Source organism: Trichosurus vulpecula, chromosome 7 (assembly GCF_011100635.1).
Source record: "Trichosurus vulpecula isolate mTriVul1 chromosome 7, mTriVul1.pri, whole genome shotgun sequence".
NCBI lineage: Eukaryota > Metazoa > Chordata > Mammalia > Diprotodontia > Phalangeridae > Trichosurus > Trichosurus vulpecula.
Window position 1 is genome coordinate 267,884,800 of NC_050579.1, and position 21,720 is coordinate 267,906,519.

General features: G+C 50.8%; 3 protein-coding genes across 6 annotated transcripts; 2 read left to right on the top strand and 1 right to left on the bottom strand.

The window, feature by feature from the left end:
- Positions 1-971: 971 nt before the first annotated feature.
- PPT2 (palmitoyl-protein thioesterase 2) lies at positions 972-5,830 on the top strand. 2 transcript variants are annotated; one of them, XM_036766319.1, is made up of 9 exons: positions 972-1,024; positions 2,045-2,235; positions 2,489-2,642; positions 3,052-3,147; positions 3,436-3,543; positions 4,247-4,330; positions 4,509-4,593; positions 4,767-4,821; positions 4,998-5,830. In XM_036766319.1, exons 1-9 carry the CDS (start codon positions 1,003-1,005, stop codon positions 5,139-5,141), a joined length of 939 nt encoding a protein of 312 aa, XP_036622214.1. In that variant the 5' UTR covers positions 972-1,002; the 3' UTR covers positions 5,142-5,830. The 2 variants fall into 2 exon arrangements, with proteins under 2 accessions (XP_036622214.1, XP_036622215.1); XM_036766320.1 differs by lacking the exon at positions 972-1,024 and adding an exon at positions 1,596-1,659.
- Positions 5,670-10,626, top strand: EGFL8 (EGF like domain multiple 8). Its single transcript, XM_036768432.1, has 9 exons — positions 5,670-5,685; positions 7,648-7,783; positions 7,954-8,076; positions 8,275-8,387; positions 8,504-8,599; positions 8,707-8,877; positions 9,503-9,582; positions 9,736-9,889; positions 10,234-10,626. Exons 1-9 carry the CDS (start codon positions 5,670-5,672, stop codon positions 10,281-10,283), a joined length of 939 nt encoding a protein of 312 aa, XP_036624327.1. The 3' UTR covers positions 10,284-10,626.
- AGPAT1 (1-acylglycerol-3-phosphate O-acyltransferase 1) lies at positions 10,569-21,245 on the bottom strand. 3 transcript variants are annotated; one of them, XM_036766322.1, is made up of 7 exons: positions 20,718-21,245; positions 15,478-15,686; positions 15,042-15,175; positions 14,365-14,540; positions 14,101-14,196; positions 13,825-13,897; positions 10,569-12,463 (listed from the first exon to the last, which is right to left on the bottom strand). In XM_036766322.1, the coding sequence occupies exons 2-7, from the start codon at positions 15,675-15,677 to the stop codon at positions 12,279-12,281; spliced, it is 864 nt and encodes a 287-aa protein (XP_036622217.1). In that variant the 5' UTR covers positions 15,678-15,686; positions 20,718-21,245; the 3' UTR covers positions 10,569-12,278. The 3 variants fall into 3 exon arrangements, with proteins under 3 accessions (XP_036622217.1, XP_036622218.1, XP_036622216.1); XM_036766323.1 differs by having other exon boundaries at positions 20,757-20,779; XM_036766321.1 differs by lacking the exon at positions 20,718-21,245 and adding an exon at positions 19,028-19,348.
- Between the last annotated feature and the right edge of the window lie 475 nt (positions 21,246-21,720).

Here is a 21,720-nt window from a genome sequence, read left to right on the forward strand (position 1 = left end):
TCTTAAGTAATACCTGGATCACTCCTCCTGGCCTCTCTCTCCCCACCCCCACTTCCATTCAGTATGTTAGGTCAATTCCATTCCTCAGGATACAGTTCCATTTCTTTAAGCATCTGTAGAATGCTGCAACTTCCACATTGCTAAGGCTTTCTACAATTAGTGCAATGTGTATCTTTTAGAGTTAGTTTGTTTTGTTTCCTGACTTGCCTACTGGAAGGGTTAGAGAGGAGGGGGATGGCTGTGGGCATGGTGATGTCAGAGGTAGCATTGTAGCTTAAAGATTCTCTCTCTCTCTCTCTCTCTCTCTCTCTCTCTCTCTCTCTCTCTCTCTCTCTCTCTCTCTCTGTAGAGCTTCCTCTCATATCTCAGAGGCCCCAGGACAATTTTAGGACCATTTTAAGTGTTTCTCCCACAGGTTCAGCAAAAATTATGAAGCTCATTCTTCACCAACACACACTTCCATCACACTGTTCTTCTCTTCAAATATACCTTTTCCCCTTTACACAACTTGGAGAGCAAATTGGTTTTATTTGGAAATAACATTTTGCAAAGAAATTTTGCAATGTGACTTTGACATCTTGCAAAATCAACATATTTTCCTAGGATGCTTGCACCTTACCGTAAAAGGCATGTGGGAAGCAAGAGGTAGTAAAAAACCTGCTTTTTGAAAAAGGAGAGAAGATTACAAGGAAGAGGAGTGGACTGGCAGGCTTGGTAAGAAACAGAGTACAAGGAGTGGGGCCCAGCCCAAGGGCTAAACTGGGTGATCCGGTAGGCATCACAGAATTTTGAGCCATAGGGGCAGCTGAGATGAAAGGTCAGGGAAGAACCGCCCTGGCAGGACTGTGAGTCAGCGAGTCGCTTTAGGGCCTTCGGATTCTTGGGGGTGGAGTGGTATTTGGGGTAGGGGAGGCTGTCCCTGAGGTACTGATCAGACCAGTCTTCATACTCCACTCAAGGGACCTCGAGGACTCTCAGAGCGACTAGAGACCGTGGCCTGACATGCACTTAAGGCTGAAGAGGTGTAAGGAACTGACCCCGGGGCAGGGGAGTGGGGGGTGGGAAGAAAGGAGGAAAACTGGGCCCAGGAAGGACTGCCTTTGGTGCCGAGTTCTCTTCACCAATCCGACCCAACTTTTTTCCAGCCCTCCTAGTGAAGGTCAGGCTGAGTGACAGCATGCGGTGGGTACTGGCAGGGAAGATTGATGGATGGATCCTAGGAAGTGAGTGAAGGGAGCCAGGCCCTGGGGCTTCTTATCTGGAACAGAACCAGGGACTATTCTCGTTCTCCTGGGTCTCCAAACTTCCTTCTCCCAGATTCCACGTTCCTTCCCCAAATGGATCGCTCCACCTCCTCCTTTCCTTTCCCCCACTTCTTTTAGCAGATGGAACATTCCAATCTGTCCCTGTCCCTCACCCGGACCAGATCTCCCAAAAGGTTGCTAGGGACGCCTCAGAGTTGCTAGGGAAAGCCCCGGACGTGACGTCTGATTGTCACTCAGTCCCGAGCTCCCACCCCCACACTTTCTGCGCGAGGACGCTTTCCCCGCCCCCCGCCCATCCCCCACCTCTTTCTCCTCACTCTTCCCCCCCCCCCGCCCCCCGGCTCTGGACTAGGGGGGAAGTAAACAAGGGGAGGAGCGAAGCTCACAGATCCAGGCAAGGGGGGGGGGTTGGGGGTGGTGCGGATCGGGGAGCGTGGGGGGCGCGCGCTGAACTTGCATATTCCCTGGGGTCCTAGGCTGCAGCTGAAACAGCAAAATGGGAAGGGGGTGGGGGGAGGTGGGAGCATGGAGCATCCTTGGTGGGGCCCTAGCTGGAAGAAGATGCTGGACTTGGAACAGAGAAGGGCTGAATGGAGCCCAGAATTGCGAGTTGGTATAGATGGCTGGGCATAGGTTGTAAAGTGGGGTGCACACTGGATCAAGACCCATGGGCAGAGTTAGGGGAGGAGACTGGAATGCGAAAACGCCTGGGTTCTCAAGGCAGGAGAGCGATCTCTTCACCCACTATTGCTGACGGTCCATCTTGCTCCCTTTCCCAGGCTGGAGCATGCTGGGGTCCTGGGGGCCCCGGCTCCCCGCTCTGGGAGTCGTGTTCCTGTTGCCTTTGCTGCCTCTCCTGCTGCCCGCGGCTCCCGAGTCCCCCAAAGTTCCCTACAAACCTATCATCATAGTGCATGGACTCTTTGACAGCTCTGCCACCTTTAGGCACCTGCTGCAGTACATCAACGAGGTGTGGGGGGGTGGGGGCGAGGCAGGGAGGGAGGAAGCTAGGGCACCTTGGGTGTGAGGGAACAGCACATCGGTTACTTCCAAGAGGGGCCTTTTTTGGGGTTCTCCACCCAGCCGATGCTGATGTGGACAAAGGCAGGGAAAAAAGAACCCTTGGGCCCTGATCAGAGATCTAGCGATGGGAATATGGATGGTAGGGGAGGGTTGTCTCATACCACCTTATAGGTCTCCTGGTTTTGTCTCTTTCACTCTAGACACATCCAGGGACACTGGTGACAGTGTTGGATCTTTTCGATGGGGGAGAGAGTCTTCGACCACTGTGGGAACAGGTGCAAGGATTCCGGGAAGCTGTGGCCCCTATCATGGAGCAGTCCCCCCATGGAGTACATCTCCTCTGTTATTCCCAGGGTATGATTCTTTTTGTGCCTGACTGCTAACCCTGACTTCCCTAACTTGTGAGCCATTTCTCCCTCACTTCCCACCCCATCTCTTACCTCTGAACTCTACTGTTGCTCATCTCTGATGCCAGTGAATGGCCCTGGCATTTAATCTCATTTTGATTGCTCCAGTCCCCCACTATTGACTCTAGACTTTCTGACTGATCATTTATACCTTCCCTTCCTCCTCTTCCTTAACCCATACCCATTAATGTACTCAGCTTATATTGTATTATTTTGTCCTTGTCTCCCTGTATCTGCCCAGAGTAGCACCTAGCTCTGTCTCCACCACCCCCCTTTTACTCCCCCAATTCCTATATTCTTTGCTGTCTTTGGATCAATGAGATGACTGCTCCCTCCCTTCTCCTGCCATGCTACAGGGGGCCTCATCTGCCGGGCACTACTCTCTGTCATGGATGAGCACAATGTAGATACTTTCATCTCCCTCTCATCTCCACAGATGGGGCAGTATGGAGGTGAGTAGAGAGGCTCCTGATGCCTTCATCTCTAAGGAGGGTGGGGGGGAGTGAGAACATCTGCTGGCTTTCCTAAGTCCTTAAAGAGAACAGAAACTGGAGAGGATGTGAATCTGCGCTGGATTTCCTGAGTCCCTGAAGGGAGCAGGAGCTTCTTTCTTCAGGTCGATGAGGAACTGGGCCTGGGGAGGGTGTAATCAGAGGGCTGTCCCCCTTTCCCCAGCTCTCTGAGGAATATGGAGGGGACAGATACATCCATTCCACCTGGCTGTGGCTTTCCCTTCCCAGACACAGACTACCTGAAATGGTTGTTTCCTACCTCCATGAGGTCTAACCTATACAGAATCTGCTACAGTCCCTGGGGCCAGGAATTCTCTATCTGTAACTACTGGCATGGTAAGAGGAGGAAAGGGGACTTGGGAGAGTGGTTTAGTGGCAGTGAGTGGGAGTGTCCAACTCTTTGTCTTTGACTCTATTTTTCTGTCTCTCTTTTTATGTATCTGTATGTATCTTAAATTCTTTAAAGATCTGCAATTTCCTAGGTGTGGGTACCTCTTTTCACCAACTCAAATGGAAGCCCCTTTATGACTCAGTAGATATTCTTACAGAGTTAGTGTGGCTGAAAAATTCATTAGTTTGTGGTCAACCTGCTAACATTTCTCTTTAATATATAGACATATGAAATATGTCTTTTATATATACACATTTATGAACAACCATACATTATGTATAGTATTTGTACATATTGATGCATTTTTTTACATATAGAATATTCATATGTATTTCATAGCTATGTCTGTATCAGGAGTGGGGAGCCTGCGGCCTCGAGGCCACATGTGGCCTTCTAGGTCCTTGGGTGTGGTCTTCTATCTGAGTCCAAGTTTTATGGAACACATCTTTTTATTAAAGGGATTTGTTCTGTGAAGCTTGGATTCAGTCAAAGGGCTGAACTTGGGCCAATATGTGGCGTCAGGATTTGAACTCAGGTCTTCCTGGGTCCAAGGCCAGTTCTCTATCCACAATACCATAATGCTTCTCATCACACAGCACACATAACATATACATAATACATATACCTCCTCTATCTGTCTGTCCTCAGATCCCCACCACTCTGACTTGTACCTCAATGCTAGCAGCTTCCTGGCCCTAATCAATGGGGAGAGAGATCATCCCAACGCCACTGGTGAGATGCCCTGACTGCAACTCTCCTACCCCTTCCCCAAGGTCTCTCTGCCCAACCTGTATCCTCACCCCCTTCATATTTCTCTCTTCCTTTCAGGGCTCCAGCCCTATTTCCCCCTGTCTTTAATTCATGCATCTAAACCTAACTTCCCCTCCCCCCACCTTTTTTTCCTGAACAGCGTGGCGGAAGAACTTCCTCCGTGTGAAGCGTGTGGTTCTGATTGGGGGCCCTGATGATGGTGTTATTACTCCCTGGCAGTCCAGGTTGGAGACAGTGGAAAGAGGGAGGGTATAGTGGGCTATGGGTTCTGGGGAGTAAGGGCTAATTGAGGGAGGAGAAGCTGCTGGGTGTAGGAGAAGTAAGAGAAACCTATGTCACCTAGGGAAGAAAATTCACCAGCTTTTCTTCTCCCTCCCCCCACCCAAAATCTTTTCAGCTTTTTTGGCTTCTATGATGCAAATGAGACAGTACTAGAGATGGAAGAGCAGCAGGTAAGAACCCCTTATGACTCCTGTTCCCCTTATTCTCTCCTGAGAGAAACCCTGACGCTAAATTTTCCCCTGCAATCTGAAAGAAAATCTAGCCCAGGGACCATAATAGCTTTCCCCTCACATACCTCCCTGTGTTTTTCTCCTGTGTCTCTACCTCTGTTTCTTCTCTGCCCAAGGTTTATCTCCGGGATTCCTTTGGGCTGAAGACCCTGTTTACCCGAGGGGCCATTGTGAGGTGTCCAACACCTGGCATCCCACACACTGCTTGGCACTCCAACCGCTCGCTCTATGAGGCCTGCATTGAACCTTGGCTTTCCTAAGCTCCTTCTTGGACAACCCAAGAACTCTAAACTTGGAGATGCTAAGACTGGAACTCCTAAACCTGTCTCTTTGAAGATCCAACAATGAGCCTGGCTCTTCTGTTATCCCCTGGCTGCCCAACTTCTACAAGCTGTCCTTTCCCCCAAAAGAGGGCTCCCAGGTCTACCTTTGCCTGTATCAATTATAAACTACAGCCTCCCAGCTATCTGGCCCTCTTCCTTTTCTCATCCCTATATCCTCTCATTTCTGGGAGGGTGGTAGAAAACTAGGATTTTAATCTCTTGACTGCTGCTGTCCCCATACTCTGGGGATGTGGAGGGAGAACCCAGCCCTTTGCCTCACAGTGGGGTCCCCTCCAAGTGACTCAGGACATTTTTAGTTTCTGTTCCCCATGTATTCCCTTTCTTTCCCTCCTCACCTCAGCCCCCGGATGGACAACCTGGGGTAGGAGATCTGGGGTCCCCCAATGGGGTGATCCTAAGGACAAATATGTTTTTGAATCGTCACTATTGGGGTATCTATGGCCGATGAGGCCTGTCTCAGGTTTGGGGTAGCCCCTACCCCCTGTCTTCAGTGTTGGGGTCTCCCCTAGAAGCAGTTTCTCTGAGGACCCTACCCCATAAATCCCACCTTTGTGTAGAGGGGATGTTTTCCCTGTATTTATGGAAATAAAATTCCGTTTGCTCAATATGATCTGGCTCATTCACCAGCTATGGGGTTCAATACCTGGATCCTTAAAAGGGGTGGAGACAGAGAACCTGATGGTAGGGTGCCTGGATGCCTGGGTCCTGGGTGGAGGTCGGCTCTGTGTTTCCGCCCTCTCAATGCCTATTCTGTATGGGTTCCTGATTCTCCCTGGGCTTTTTCCTGTTGAGGACAATTCTCTTCCTGTCCCAGCCCTGGGATTGGGGGACAGGGCTAGAGGCACCAGACGCCTGGGTCTAAGGAACTGTCAGCAGGCTGAGGCCTACTGGGTGGAATGTCTTTCTCCTGCCCCCCAGGCTAGACATGGAAGCTGTGGGGTGGGAGTCAGGGCGGGCATCATCTGAACCCCTTCTCGACCTTTATGGGTTGGGCTGGGGGGGGTGGGTTGGTACTAGACAATAAGTCTCCTTTTCCCCCAAGCAAGGAATGTTGATCAAGACAAAGGGGCCCTGTATGCTCTGGAGTGGGGGGCGGACTGACTCACAGCTCCTGTGCCCCCCACAAATGCCAGAGGGAGCTAGAAACATTTCCCACTGGGGCCTAGCTTTGCCCCATTTATACTTTGGGGGGGGGTGTCTTCTTTCTCAAATTACCTTTCCCCTGTTTCCCACTTCCTGGCCCAAATTTATGCCCCTTTTATATTTCCATCTTCCTCTGGTCAGGTCTATTTATTTATCTGCCCCCTCTTTTGCCCTTACACTCTCTCCTAACCTCCTAACACAATTCTCAGTCTCACAGTTGGGAAGTGGGGACTTAGGATGCTGTGTCTTCTCCATTGGACCCTGAAGAGACGCCAGAAAAGGGGGCCTGTGGGGCCCTAGGGAGGATAAAGGGTGGTGGGGTATAGGTTGAAGAAAGCTTCTTTGCGAAGGTTTGTTGAAGTTGAGTGAAAGGTATGTGAAAACTTTAACTTAAACTTCCTTTGCTTGTGCTAACTCTCACAGAATCTCAGCTGTTGTGGGAGAGGGTATAAGGAGGAGGCGGGGAGAGAGTAGAGATGGGAGGACCCTATGTGTAGCCCAACCCATTTTCTCTTTGCTTTCTTCCTTGTGCCTGCCTGCCTGGGTAACTCTTGTCTCCAGCTATTCCTAGGGTCCTGAGGGAGAGAGAGAAAGCCCAGGTGGGAATGGGTACAGGGGGGCAGAGGATGGAAAGGTGTTCTGAGTGGGCCTAGGGATGAGTGTGTTAGAGGTGGGGGAGGGTGTTGATATCATGCCAGATTGTGGTATGAAAGAGACATATGTAAAAGGTGTCGGTGTGAGGATGTCTGTTGGGGGCATTTGTAAGATCTAATTCAATTCCACAAACGTTTCAGGATGCTGTTATGTGCAAGGCACCAATCATTTAAGATATGTGAATTCATAGAAGGATCAGACCATTATGTCTGGAGAGGAGTGTCTGGGGGATGAGGAGTTTGAGTGTAAGGGAAGAATAAACATTACAAGACTCTATAGAGAGGTATATTAAATAAGGGATATATATATATATACACACACACATATGTGTGTGTGTGTGTGTGTCTTATGTGTCTAGGTAGCAACTCCATGTAAGGAGAGAGGGAACAGTATTAGGGACATGTGTAAGGTATTCAGGCTATGTTGACAATTAGTAGAGATTGGAGACAGTGTAAGGAGAGGTTAGGAGTGTGAGTGAATGGGTTTGTCCAGAGTCACACCACATTCAGCCTCTCGGAAGGCACATGAATGAAGGATGCCTCCTGGGGTTCTGAGAGACTGAGAGCAGACAGGTAGAGGAATAAGTGGGAGCATTCCTCCATTAACCCCTTCTCACTCCTTTCAGGATATCAGCTGGTGACCCCTGATGTACAAGTGATCATGGGGTCCAGGGTCCAGGTTTTGCTGTGCTCTCTGCTAGCAGGATTCTCAGTCCTGCTCTTTTTGGGGGGGCAGAGGGCGAGTGGGGATCTTCCATACAGGTGAGGATGGGTCCTTAGCGGGCGGGAGTAAGGGCATCTAGGTGGAGCATTCTTAAGGGTGGGTGACACCGAGGTCCGGCCAAGAGAAGGAAACTATTCGTGAAAGGGGCTCTCTAGGCACGTGTCCATTCTGAATCTCCATCCCCTCTTCTCCCTCCGCTTGGGTGCAGTAAGGGAGTCTGCTCCAGGCAGACCCTGGTGGTTCCCCTTCGGTACAACGAATCCTACAGCCAGCCAATATACAAACCCTATCTGACACTGTGCGCAGGTCGACGTGTCTGCAGCACCTACAGGTGAGTGAGTTGGCGGTACCCGGACGCCCCAGTCCGGGAAGACGGCGTGAGCTGCAAGGGGTGGAAATTAAGTACATGTGCTTAGGACTGGGGATGGGACTACAGCTTGGGTCACTGAGGGGAGCTTGGTTTGGGATGAGATCGAGAATGACCTCAGGGAACCACGTGCCAGGATCTTAAGTCATTTGCCCCCTCTAGGACCACCTACCGAGTGGCGTGGCGGGAGGTTCGGAGGGAGGTGCAGCAGATTCATGCCATATGTTGTCAGGGCTGGAGGAAGAAGCACCCAGGGGCACTGACCTGCGAAGAAGGTGTGTGGGAAGGAGGGGAGCATGGATGGTGGTAGGGTTGTGAGAACCTGCCGGGGGGAATGGAAGAGGGGAGCTCGTTCTCTACGCTGACCCCATCCTCTTCTTCCCGTCCTCAGCCATCTGTCCCAAACCCTGTCAGAATGGAGGAATCTGTGTCCAGCCTGACCAGTGCGAATGCACCCCGGGCTGGGGAGGGAAACACTGTCACGTGGGTGAGTATAAGGCTCCCTCGCTTTTGGCTCCTCATCTGCACTCTCTGACTCCTTGCTCTGGGCAATCTAGACCACGGCATCTCAGGACTTCTTTTCTCTCCCTTTAGATGTAGACGAATGCAGGACTGGCATCATTCTTTGCTCTCATGGCTGTTCCAACACCCTGGGAAGCTTTGCCTGCGGTTGCCCAAAAGGTCTAGCCCTAGGGACTGACGGAAGGACTTGCAAGGAGGTCCCCCCTGAGCCACTTCCCAGTCCCAGTATCCTTAGCTTGACAGGTAAGAGGAACACTCTATCCTTCACAATATTGTCCCCCTCCCCTTATTAATGAACATGTGAAGGACTTCCTGGGGTTCATGACCAGAAAATCCTGGGATTCAAGACTCACACAATCTGGCTCCTACCAAGTGAGCCTTCTTTTATATAACTCCATCCTCATTCTCTTAAAATTTTCCTTTTCTCAAGTCTTAACTTCAAGTATCTGATAATTCTTCTGGACTAGAAGGCTTCTGAGGTCCTTTCTAGTTCTAAATCCCTGATTTTATGATCCTTCAGAAAAAAGAGGGGCTCTTTCAAATTCCTCATAGCATTTTATAGGATCATAGATTAAGAGCTGGAAAGGATCTCAGAGGCTCATCTAGCGTCATCTCATTTTACAGACAAGGAAACTGAGGCTCATAGTTACAGCTAATGTCAGATGTGGAATTTGAATCCAGGCTTTTTCCTGACTCTAAAATCCTGACTTCCAAGTCTCTTTATGACATTTTCCTTTCTGCAGTTCTTCCTCTCCTTTATCTTATTTGTGCATGTCTTACCTTACCCTCTCTTTTGACTGTAAATTCCCTGAGAGAGCAGTGTCACCTAATATAATGCCCTTAATGTTTGCTGAACTATATTCTCCAGTTCGGGAGGCGGAGAAAGAGGAGCATTCCTTGAGGCAGGAGGTTCGAGAATTACGTGTTCGGCTGGAGGTCTTGGAGCAGGTGAGGCACTGAGAGCTCTTAGGGAGGAGTGAGGGCATCCTAGCAGGTAAATTTAGATGCAACAGGTTATCTCTGGACAGGCAAAGGAAAAGTGGGCCTCCCAGTGGACTAGGTGGTCATAACAGCTCCTTTCTTATCTTCCTGCCACCAAAGTGGGCAGGACAGGTGAGTGCCTGGGTTCGAGCTGTGCTGCCCGTGTCTCCCGAAACGATCCGGCCGGAGCAAGTGGCTGAGCTGTGGGGGAGGGGAGACCGGATCGACTCGCTTAGCGATCAGGTGCTGCTTTTGGAGGAGAAGCTGGGCGCCTGTGAGTCCACTGCTCCACTTACCTTCTCTGGTCCTTGTTAACTTCCCATGTGTTCTCTGTATACACTTGACCCTCACCCCATTCAAATTCGTGTCTGTTTTCTTCCTCCCTTCGACCAAGTCATACCCCTCATTAAACTTCTCCTAGCATTGATTCTTACCTGTTAACACCTCCTCTCTCGGGTTTTGCTTCTAAATCTTTTCCCCCATAGGGTAGAGGTCAAATTCGTGGAGGAAGGGGTGGTGTTTATCAGTGCTCCTGCCCTCACCTTCCCAACGCTGAGGACGAAATCAGGGATAAAAGGAGTCCAACTTTTGCCGATCTCCACGTATGTCTCTTAACAGGTTCTTGTGAGGACAACAGCCTAGGCCCAGGTCTCAATCGCCGCAGATAAGGGTCCCTTTGGATATCAACGCCCTCTTATTTCCAACGCCTTATCCCTCCCCACCCCCAAACCGGTAATTTATAGTGAAATCCACTGATGCGAAGGGGACTAGATGTTGGGATCGTCAGGATGAGAAAGTGACTGGAGTTCTGAAGAAATGAAAACAGTTGACGAGAGGACCGGCAAGAACATTACTGGTCTGCTGCCTTCCCCTTCCCCCTCTTTGGGCTTAAGATTGTTTGGACCCCCACTGAGATCCCTTTCCGCAAACAAGGTACACACACACAATCGCAATCCTTCCATCTCTCTTTATTCTCCCTATCTCGCTGTTAATCCAGATAATAAAAACCATCGGAGCGCAGCAAACCCTTGGACTGCCCCCTTCATCCCCTCCCTTCAGACCTCTCGAGGTGGGGGGTGGGGGGCGGGGAGTGAAGAGGAGGAAAGGGCAGTCCTGGTACCCGTGAGAGGGGAGGAGAGGACTGGAATACGGAGGCCCAGCTAACGCCTTGGGAGAAAAAGCAGAACTGGTTGGGAGAAAGAAAATCCCGGGGAGTCCCCTCACCTCCCCGGGTCACACTGGCCTGGGTTGGGGGGAGGAGAGCGGGAGCATCAGATAGCCCTTTCCTCAATGCCCCACCCTCTCATTGATGCCCTCGGGTTGAGAGAAGGGTGTCAGCAAGACTGTGGGTTTCCCCAAGAGAAGAATGGGGTTCTCTCGGCCCCTCCCACTCCAATGGGGATGTGCTACTTAAGGCTGGGATCCTCCTCTACTAGGCTGGAGATGGAGGCAAGGAAGCCTAGGTTTGGCTGGGTCTCTCCTCTACCCCTTTTTGTAAACAGACTCCCACTTCCCCAAGGCGCTGGGGGTGATCCTCCCCCTCCCTTTGGACTTTTAACACTGAGAGCTTTTGGCTGCCAATCTGGACGCGGGGAGGTGGGGGAAGGGCAGCTCCTCAGCAGCAAAAGGAAAGAAAAATAAATTAAACCTATTCCAGCCTCCTCTAACCAGCTCTCAGCTCTTCCTACCCCACCTCCAGGAGTAAGAAATTAATGCAGCACCTGTAACTCCACCCTTCCCTGCTGTCTGGGCCTAATGGTACAGCCTGAGGCCTAGGGACTGTGCTGGGAGAGGGCTGGGTTGGGCTGGTCCCCTGCTACTCCAGGGGAATTTAAGAGTGTACCACCCACTGTCTAAGGGGAGAAGGGGGGAGGAGGAGGAGTGGGGAGGAAAAGGGAATTCTGTGGAGACCAGTTTGTGTGTGTGTGTGTGTCAGTGTGTCACAGGAAAGGATGGGCCGGGATGAGTAGGATAAGGCAGGTTAAACGGACTGTACCAAGGAAAGGGAAAAGTCCAAATCTCTGGAAAGAAGACTCCATATAGATCCACTGGGGTGGGTAGGGAGGAAAGAGAGGCCGGGCTGGGCAGCCAGGTTGGAGAGGAGGACTGCAAAGAGGAGCTGGCTGGGTCTGCTTCCATTCCCGAGGTGGGTCCTTCCCGAACCCCCTCCAGTTGGATGAGTCCATTTGCATCCATAGAGTTGGGAGGGGGATGGGGGACCGAGAACGAGGTGCTTCCATCCAGGTAGATGAGTCCACAAATCAAATGTGGGGAGGAGAGCCACAGAGGAAGCGTCCACTTAGTGTCCACTATGGCGTAGGAGTGGTCGATGCCCAGTGGAACATACCACTCGGGAGTCAGAGAGGGGAGCAGAATGTTCCACAGACAAGATGGGAGGCATGGAGGGAGTGTGTAGGCTGCACCAAGGTGGTAAAGTCCAGAGTAGGGTTAGGGAAGAAAGAGGGAAAGGGGTGGAGGAAAAGCGCTTTGTCCATGTCCACTTCAGAAGCTGAAGACTCAGTAGAGAATTAGTGGGGTGAGGAGAGACTTGGCTGTACCACAAAGGAGAAATGGGATGGGGGAAGTGAAGAGGGGAGTCAGGCCCAGTCCAGGGACCACCGGGTTGGGGGAGAGGGAATGTGAAGGAGTGTTAGGAGGAAGGCTCAGGGGCCAGCCTCACCAGCCCCACCAGGCTTCTTTAGATAGTCACCCCCTCCCCGGCCGTCAGTAGAGATCTCCCGGAAAACTGTGAGCATGGAGTGGCGGATTCTGTCAGCGAGGTCGGGCACGTTGTCTGGGGTCAGCCCTTCTGTAGCCACGGGGGGCAGCACCCGTACCTGACATGTCCCTGGGGATGGGGAGACACACAGGCTGTCATTCCAGGCCTTGCTTCAGTTTTCCACAGTCCCTGCCGGCTTCCCTTTTTCTAGTTTTATCTTCTATCAGACTCCAAAAAAGCCTTTGCTGAAGCCACATTGGCTGGCCTGCACATTCCTCCCAGCAGGCGTTAAATTTCTCCTTTCTGCCCCTTTGTTCCTTCTATTTTCTCCCCTCTACCTTTAGTAGAATTCATTCAGAGAACCACTGGATGTCAGAGCTGGAAGGGACCGTTAAGGAAATCAAGTCCAGTGCCCTCACTGCATGAGGGGGGAGGAGGAGGTGAAGAGGGGAAGGAAGGGACCTGCCCAACTTCAGTCAGTGGGAACACTGGAACTAGAACCTATGGTTGATTAGTCCATTATTTGTTCTACTGGGTGGGGGTCTGTATTATATCAGTTATCAATTCATCCAACAACCACAAAGGTGCCTCCAGTTAGAAATATGGAGGTGTTTTCCAGAGGCATTGTAGTTGGGTTTTACTAGCTATGTGATGCTGAGCAAATGGCCTTTGTGCCTCAGTTTCCTTATATGCTGAATGGGGTTAATAATAATAATTCATTACCCACCTTACAAGGTTGTTAAAGAAAGCAAATGAAGCTTTATAAAATGCTACACTGCACTGTCACTCTGGAGCTCTTTCCTCCTCTATAAACTGAGACAAACAGCCTTCTTCCAGACAGATACACCTCTAAACAGAGGTGGTCACCTGACCAGGGGTATCTAGAGTGGTCTGTGAAAAATCTCATAGAGAAGTAAAGGGAACAAGGTGGAGAGGCAAGGAGGCAGAGGTGGGGAAATATCTTGACACCTGCCCCACGAGGAAGAAAACATTCAGAATGGTTCAGAATTTTCTTCAGAAAAGGAAGGAAGCATGACTGTTTAGATGACTGTTAAGATCACCCAGTGAGTCAGTGCAGGGCCATTACTAGAACCCAGATTTTCAGTCTCCCAGGCCCAGCTCCAATCCTTCCTTCTCTCTGAAGCCTTCCCTGACCACTCTAGCCCGGAGTGATTCATACTTTCCATAAACACCAACACCTTGTATTGTTAGTTATTTTTTCATGTTTATGCCCTGTTTTCCCAACTAGATTATAAACTACTTGAAGGACATCTTTGTGTCCACCATAGCATTTGGTATGATGACTTACATAGGAGATATTCTATATTTGTTGAGACTTGACTAAATGGTCCAGCTCTGATGTTCTGTGGTCCTATGACTAAATGATTTCCTGGCCTCTCAAAGACTCGCATTTCATCCTTCCCCCACGATCCCCCTGGCCACTCTACCCTCTCCCCAAGTCTTCATGACCAGCACTCTGGTCCTCTCACCCGAGGTGAAGCGCCGCTCTTTCTTGCAGTAGAAGTCTTTATAGGAGGACATGACAATGGGAATAATGGGGACCTGTGGGAGGGGGAAGGGGGGATCAGAGAACAGCCTCTCTCCTTAGCCCTCCTCCCCTGGTAGTCCCTTCATCTGATCATCTCCTGGTGAGTTTCTTTCCCTTGCTCATCAGCCCACAGACAGAAAAGGGGTCTGGAGTTGGCTGGAAAGTTGTAGGAGAAGGGTAGTGTGTCAGTGGTTAAATGGGGAAACTGAATTCTGACCTGGGCCTGAACAGCAAGGTGGAAGGCGCCACGTTTGAAGGGAAGCATAGAGCCATTGTGGTTCCTGGTACCCTCAGGGAAAACCCAAACTCGGACCTAGGGGAGAAACTGGATCAGAGATAAGAAGAGACAGAGAACAAGCCAGAGATAGAGCCAGTACAACACAGAGCGGAGGAGTCGGTGCCAGAGAGTAGATGTAGAGATGCTTCTGCATGGCCATCTAAATCCCCTATTCCCAATGGATGTTCTTTTGGGGCAACTCACATTCTGGCTGAGCAGGGTCTGTGCAGCCTCAGCCATGACACTGATTGCATCCCCAGTCCGTTTCCGGTCAATGAAGATGACTCCAGCCAGCCAGCACGCCAGCCCTGCTGGCCCTGCCCACAGCAGTTCCCGCTTGGCAATGGGTACACAGCGACCTGGGAGCACCTCCATCATTCCTGGGGCAGGGAAGCAGGTGGTTAGTGGAGCCAAAGGGTATGATGTCCATTCTCAGGGACAAGAGCAGGAAACAGGAGGTTGTGGGGCAGTAAGGGAGATGCTTTTACTTGATGGGAGGGGGAATGAATGACAGGAAAGTGACACTCCAAGGCTATTTTGGAGGGGAGAGAAGTAGGTTGGAGGGAGATTTACCTCCTAGGAAGGTTCTCCAAAGGGAAAGGAGACCCAAGGAAGAGAGGGGTGGGAGGGGGACGGCAGGAGGTGTGGGAAGGAAGAAGAGAAGTTCCTGATATAGACAGGGAGGAAATTCTCAGGCAGGAAACAATGAGTGAGGGGGAGCAGGACTTCTAAGATGGGAAACTCTAGGAATATTTCCTATTAAGAATCGATGTATCTGGGGTGTGGGGTGATGACGGCTCCCTGGGGATGAGTTTAAAAGCTGGAAGGAGAAGAGGTACTCAGGGAAGAAATATTGCCATTATGAGAGAGAGCTGTCTTACCTAGCAGGTCCAGCGAGCTCTGGTGGTTGGAGACAACAACGTAGGGCTGGGAGGGGGGGAAGTGATGGGCCCCTCGAACCTCCAGCCGGATCCCGTACAGGTACTTGATGTGCAGCAGCATCAGTCGAAGGATCCTATAGGGACAGGCCCAGGATACCACATTTGGGAGTTTGTCAGAGAGGGTCACATATTTCTTCCACATATTTTCCCAGTATTCCTCTAACACCATCCCCCGCCTCGTGCCAACTGTCTTTTTCTCCATCTTAGTTTCCCCTTCTCTGTCTTTTTTGGTTTCTCCTTGGCCTTACGTCTATGATCTTTTTCCCACTGGTCCTTCTGTGTCTTCCCCACTCCTTAATGCCTTGTGCCTGGTATCTCTGGCAATCCATTTCTCCCACCCTCTTTTAATTTTCCATTCCTTGGGTTTTCCTCTCACTTCATGTTCTCCACGTTTCGCCCTCGAAGGGCACACACAGGGATCGCCAACACTGCCAGGAAAAGGATCCAGCCGTTGTAGAATGCCATCTTGCAGAAGTACTTGGCACTGGCACTGTAACCCCAGAGCACAGGCACCAGCAGCAAAAGCAGCAGCAGAAAGAGCAGCAGCATTGTCCATGGCCCTGGCCACAGCTCCATGCTGGCCACCTGTAAAGAATGGGGGGAGGGAGGGGAAGGATAGTGGGCCTGGGGCACCAGAAAGGAGAATGTTGGGGGTGGGGGTGGCCAAGAGGGACTGAGGCAGAGAAATAATAGGACAAGAATGCAGATGGCGAATTGGAGTTAGAGGGCCAGATTAGGGGATGGGGGCAGGGGCCTTCCATTCCTGGATTTCTACCCACCCAAGCCACTCCAGAGAGGTAGTGGGGACATGAGAGTTGGAAACTCCCTCCCTGTTCCTTTGACCCCAAAATACACACACAAAAAGACATGTAGATTGTACACATATATACACAGATATTAAAAAAGGCATGCACATAACATACATCAGAATATGGACTAGCAGAGGAAAAGCAAGATAGTCACACCTATGAACAGTCTGATAGACACAGGCACATGTACAAACACACTTGGAAATATATGGAGAAAGACAAATACAGATACATAGGGATTGGAACTAGATCTATAATTTCATTAATATAGGGAACTCCCAAGTGGGGAATCCCTTTACCAGTCACTTTCAATACAACTCATAGTTTTTGAGAGTTACCTAGAGCTCTGAGAGGTTAAATTACTTGCCCAGGGTCAAACAGCTGTATGTGTCAGAGGCAGGACATGAATCCGAGTCTTCCTGGCTCCACGGCCACGTTGCCTCTCACAGAGGCAGAGAGAAACACATCCAGAGAATCCCCATTCCACCCAAACTTTTCCCCTTATCCCCCTAAAAGTACACAGACAAATCTAAGGACAAACAGATAGATACAGATTGTCCCAGGGACAGAGAGCTATGTTCCTCTTGTCCTCTGCCCCCACCCAATATTCACCCCATTCTAGATATTAGAGGAAACACGGTGAGGGTTACATAGGTGGTATGTGAGAATCCCACAGAAGTGTAAAGACTGTGAAAACAGAAGAAGGGTTGTGTGTGTGTAAGATCACACTACCTGCCTCAGGAGGAAGAAACAGCTCAGGAGGAAAAAGAAGACAATGTGACGTCTCCCTCAGTAATGGACACGATTTATCTTCCTTCTCCTCCCCCCATTCTCTGCCTCATCGAGACTAGGCAATGACTGACTTGAGTGTCAAAGGTAAAGGAAGAGATTATCCCATTGGCCAAGTGTGATAACATTACAAGGAAGAAACATGTGACACACACATACACATTTTCAAGTGGTCTGGTAGAGAAGATATCTCTCAACACAAGATGCTTACGATACATTACCTAACCTTATTCTCTCCCCTGGGGAAGATTAATATGAAGATAACATGCACAGGATGGTAGTAACACCAAGTACATGATACATAAGTGCTTAATCGAGTCAAGTATGATAGCAGCACATTCTGATTTAGGACACACAAAACAGACACTCAAAAGCTGACCACAAAAGGAGAGGACAGGTAGGGGTCAGGGTGGTAATAAACAGGTCAGAGAGTAAGTAGGCCTTGGGAATGAAGAAATGATGGTGATAACAGAGGTCACCCCCCATGTGTAATAATCCTTTGAATACACACACACACACACACACACACACACACACACACATTTATACCATATGAAGAAGGAAAGAATGAAAACATGCTCAGGCTGTTGATAACAAGAACAACAGGTATTTAATACAGTGTAGCCCCAGGGACACTGCTTCTAACAAGAAATAGGATATACTCCAAGCACATGCCCAACATGCCAAAAGTGTAACATGCTATCAGCAGGAACACAGAAATCATGGGGACGTCATGACCGCTGGAGAGGAAATGGGAAAGTGCAGAAGGATAACAACATAATAAAGGAATGAATACAGCGAATGTAAATCACATGGAGATAACATCCAAATGCAGCAGAGAAACGTACAGGGTAGTGATAACATGCCTGGTGTGAAAATAACAAAGCCAAATCGTTAAACATGCAAATGGTGGAAGCAGTGGGATGAATGTTCCACATTAATAAAAACATGGACATAGATGGGAGTGAAACCTGGAACATACAAACTCATTCACATGTCGTATGAACACACAATGACAAATACGGCGGTAGTATGGACACGTGTCATGTAGAAATATGGGCCAGGTCAAACATGGGAAGGACATGCAAAGACATATGCCAATGAGATGGGTTTTCTGCATGTCTGAAGGTCATACAAGGCTCCCTCAGGAACACACATATCTAAGGATACCCGGAGGATATCCAACCACATGAGACTGGCAGATGTGTTACACAAACATATGGTTTACAAAACATTACAGGAAGGAAACGGTGAAATGGATGTTACTGTATGACCAGAAACGTTGTGCCAGCATAACATAAGACATAAGTGCTCAGTAATATTAGGACTTCCTTAGAAAAACACATGCAGTAAACGGGGTTAAGACAACATGAAAATACGTGTTAAGAGTAAATTAAATCATGGAATCAGACACCTGAAGGCAACCCCATGGGGCAAAAATCACAGGTTCAACCTATGAACCAAAACAAAACATGCCATAGGCACAACCTACATAGATAAGATGAGAAGACAACTCCCCTTGGCAGTGACGGTCATGGACAAAGCATACGAACATAAACACACAACTAATATGCAATGGAAAGATTTGAGAAAGTAGGCAACATCTGAATATACAGAGGCATAGGGGATGTAAACTATACTCCAGATAGATATGACACAAGGGACAGGCCATATTACACTATGTGATTGGACAAATATGAACTTAGGAAAACAACAGCCACCCTTCCCAGGGGGCGAGGGATACGACGTCCGAGTAACGGGGGCACATCTGCCACGACCATGGGACATATGGGAACATATTCAACCACACACAGGCCACTATCTAAAGCATGCACCCTCAAAGGAGAAAACAAGGAAATACACAAGACACATGTGTGTCAGGAAGGGCCTAACATGCACACAGACTATGTAGAGACCTTAGGCTCTGTGCATGGAAATAGAGGGGTGTCCTGGTATGATCCTAGCAACCAATATCCTCTTGGAGGAGGAGTCAGGAATGTAGTTTATAATCCACACTCCTTCCAAGAGATACAAGGGGCAGAAAGAGGAACTGGGGGGCGGGGTGTAGGGAATTCCTCTCTCCCCTCACCAGCGCACCTCATCCTCACCCCATCACTACCCCCTGGAATCAGGCCAGCCCCCCACTCACCAGGCCTCAGCCCCTCCCTCCTCCATCCCTTTTCTCTCCATCTTTCCCAGCGGCTCCTCTCCCAAGTCTATCTTGCACTCTCTCTACCCAGACCCCATTCTCCACCTCCATGACCTCCCAGCTCCCTCCTCCCCCGACCCATCTCTCATCCCCCCTCCCCAGTTCCATCCCTCCCCCACCTCAGTGGGGTAGGGGGCCTAGGGGGCCGGCCCCCTCCCCAGCCAGGCTGCGGCAGCGGTGGTGGCGGCTGTGTCTCTGTCTCTGGTGGGGAGTCGGTGCCAGGGGGCCCTCGGGGTTTGGGGGTGTCCTAGCCCCGGCTGGTGGAGGGGCTGTGGGAGTGGGGGGCCGGACCCATAGTGGTGAGAATGGTGGGAGGGGGGTGTTCCCCGCTCTCTCCCTCCCTCCCTTACTGCTGTCTCTCCCTCGGAGGGCTGGGGCTGCCGAAGCTGCTGCTGCTGCCGCCCCCCCCTCCCCACCAACGCCTGCTTGTTTCCGGGGCCGGCCAGGAAGTGGGGGGCGGTGACAGGCGGGCTGTCTTGCCAATAGCCTGGACAGGGACCCAAGCATTCCCTCCCTCCAGCTCTTAGCCCTCCCTGCCTCATCTTTTTCCTGCTAGCTCCTCCTGCTGAGGCTTCTGCCTTACTCCTTCCAGCTGTCTCTCTTTCATAACCCTTTTTTCTTTCTGGCTCTGGTTCCGGTCCTTCCTGCCTTTCCCTGCTCTTGTGTCTCCCTCCTTCCCTTTCTCTCTGTCCTCTAGGCTCCCTCTTCTCTTCCCCTGTTCCTCTGCTTCTCGCTACTTCTCATCCTTTGTCAACAGCTGCCTCCCGTCAGCTCCATCCCAGCCTCTCCCATCCTTATCTCTCTTTGTGTCTGCTAATCTTTCTTTCTCTTTCCTGTGGCAGTCCTCTTCCTTCCCTCCTCCCCATGATCTCACTGTGGTCTCTCAGCACACTAGCCTGGTCCTCCGCTTCCTTCATCCTGCCCTCTCTCTGATCCTCCTACTCTCATGGCCCACCCCCTCCTTTTCTTAATTCCCCAATTCCCTTCTCTCTTCCCCTCCTAGCCCCTTCCCCATCGGGCCTCTCTTCTTCAGCCAGGCTGGGAACGGCCCCATTCACCCCAAAGATGAATTGTACATGCTTTCTCCACCACTGAGATCAGGTCACCGTTATTCCTTCTTCCTGAGGGTGAGGGCAGATCGTGCAGCTCAGGGTGGAACGGGGAGAAGACCCTAACTCCTTAAGGCTGTCATTCCCAGTTTCTAACACTTGTTTTCTGGAAGCCCAATCGCATCCCTAGCCCTGGCTTCCCACACCTCTTTCATCCACTTGGCACTTCTCTACCGACTCAGCCTTATCCCTTTCACCCCACTCTCCTTTCTCGCTTCCTAGAAAACATTACCACCACCTTCCCTTCCTTTCCTCGATGTCTTGCCTGGCCCTATTTTCTCCTTCTCTGGTAAGAGCCCTACCTTCAGCTCTGGGGGGTAGCCCTTTCCTGCTTGCCCTTTACTTTCCAGTTCCCCCCAGATGTTGGGGTTCTTCCCCTCCAGATGTCTTGGTTTCTCTCTGAGGCCCCCGTCTGGTCTGTGTCCTCCCTCCCATAGAACCATAGAACGTAGAATGTCGGAGCTGGAGGCAGCCTTGGAGACCACCTACCCTCATTTTACAAAGCCCCAAGGAGAAGCGCAGGGAGACAAGAAGTGGGTGGAGATCACAAGCTTCTCTGCTGCCTCTCCCTCTCCATCCCTCCAAACCCCCGCCCCCACGATTCACCCGTCTCTCACTGGCTAGGCCTTCAAAGCCAGGGCTGGAGGAGAGACTGGAGGCGGGACGGGTGGGAGTAGGGGGAGAAAGGGTGGGCTATTACCAGGTTGCTGTGCTTGGGCCACAGAGGAGGGAGACTCACTTGCCCAGGCCTGGCTGCCTGCACCAGGCACCGAGGCCACGCTGAGCTGCAGCGGGTAGGGTAAGGGCACCCTGCCCAGGAAGAAGACCCCAGTTCTGCTTGGTATGTCACAGGGAGGAAGGGGCGGGTCTAATTCTAGCTCTGCGGATCATGGCAGAAACATTAAGAATATCAGAACTGGACAGGACCTTGGAGATCATCCAAATCATGATGGAGACCAGACCGTCCAGCCCCGCTTTCCACAGATGACGAAGACATTAGGATCTGGGGGAAGTCCTGTGACTCCTGGGGTCACCCAAGTAGAGGCCGGGTCAGGATTTGAACCCAGGTTCTCTCACTCCAAATTCAGCCCTCTTTCTCCACAGCCCCACACGAGCCGAAAACTAGAGCTAAGTTCGTTTCTGCTCTGTGCGTCATCGAGAGTCCAGTTCCGCTCCGTGCGTCGGCCGAGACTAAAGGGGATGGAGTGCGTGTGCGCTCGCGGGGACCGGGGTGGGGAGGGAAGGGGGTTATAAACCGCGCGAGGGATCTGTGACGTCAAGGAAATGGGGCCAATCGCCATTCTCCTGGCGACATCATTGTAAAGGGCGCCGGGAGAACTCAGATTCGGTTTCTTACGTCACCGAAACGGCTGAAGCCATTTTGAACCCAGTGACTAGCATATGGCTGTCTGCTCCCAATCCTAGCTAATCTGCGAGGTCTAGAGTAGCCAATCAAATTCGAGGGTTGAGGGCAAGAGGCGAGCGGAGAAGGAACTTAAGGCTGGCGGTGGCCAAACCAGGACCAATTGAGATCCAGTTGCTATAGCAACGAGAAGGCGGAGAGGAAGGGGCGGGCCCACGGAAGCAAAACCTCTTCCGGATAGGCCTGCCCTACCCTTCACAGGCACGCTTGTGACCATTTCCCAGCCAACCGGCTGCTTCGGAACTTGAGCGTTTGTAGTCCAATAGGATCTCGAGTAGTC

Bases quoted from the DNA above. Each gene is read 5' to 3' on its own strand.
- EGFL8 (XM_036768432.1), top strand. The intron at 8,077-8,274 runs GTGAGTGAGTTG...TGCCCCCTCTAG, and splicing joins CGTGTCTGCAGCACCTACAG to GACCACCTACCGAGTGGCGT. The intron at 8,600-8,706 runs GTGAGTATAAGG...CTCTCCCTTTAG, and splicing joins AGGGAAACACTGTCACGTGG to ATGTAGACGAATGCAGGACT.
- PPT2 (XM_036766319.1), top strand. From the start codon at position 1,003: ATGCACTTAAGGCTGAAGAGGT. The intron at 3,544-4,246 runs GTAAGAGGAGGA...GTCTGTCCTCAG, and splicing joins TATCTGTAACTACTGGCATG to ATCCCCACCACTCTGACTTG. The intron at 4,331-4,508 runs GTGAGATGCCCT...TTTCCTGAACAG, and splicing joins AGATCATCCCAACGCCACTG to CGTGGCGGAAGAACTTCCTC.
- AGPAT1 (XM_036766322.1), bottom strand. From the start codon at position 15,677: ATGGAGCTGTGGCCAGGGCCATGGACAATGCTGCTGCTCTTTCTGCTG. The intron at 14,197-14,364 runs GTGAGTTGCCCC...TTTCTCCCCTAG, and splicing joins AGACCCTGCTCAGCCAGAAT to GTCCGAGTTTGGGTTTTCCC. The intron at 13,898-14,100 runs GTCAGAATTCAG...CCCCTCCCACAG, and splicing joins ACCTTGCTGTTCAGGCCCAG to GTCCCCATTATTCCCATTGT.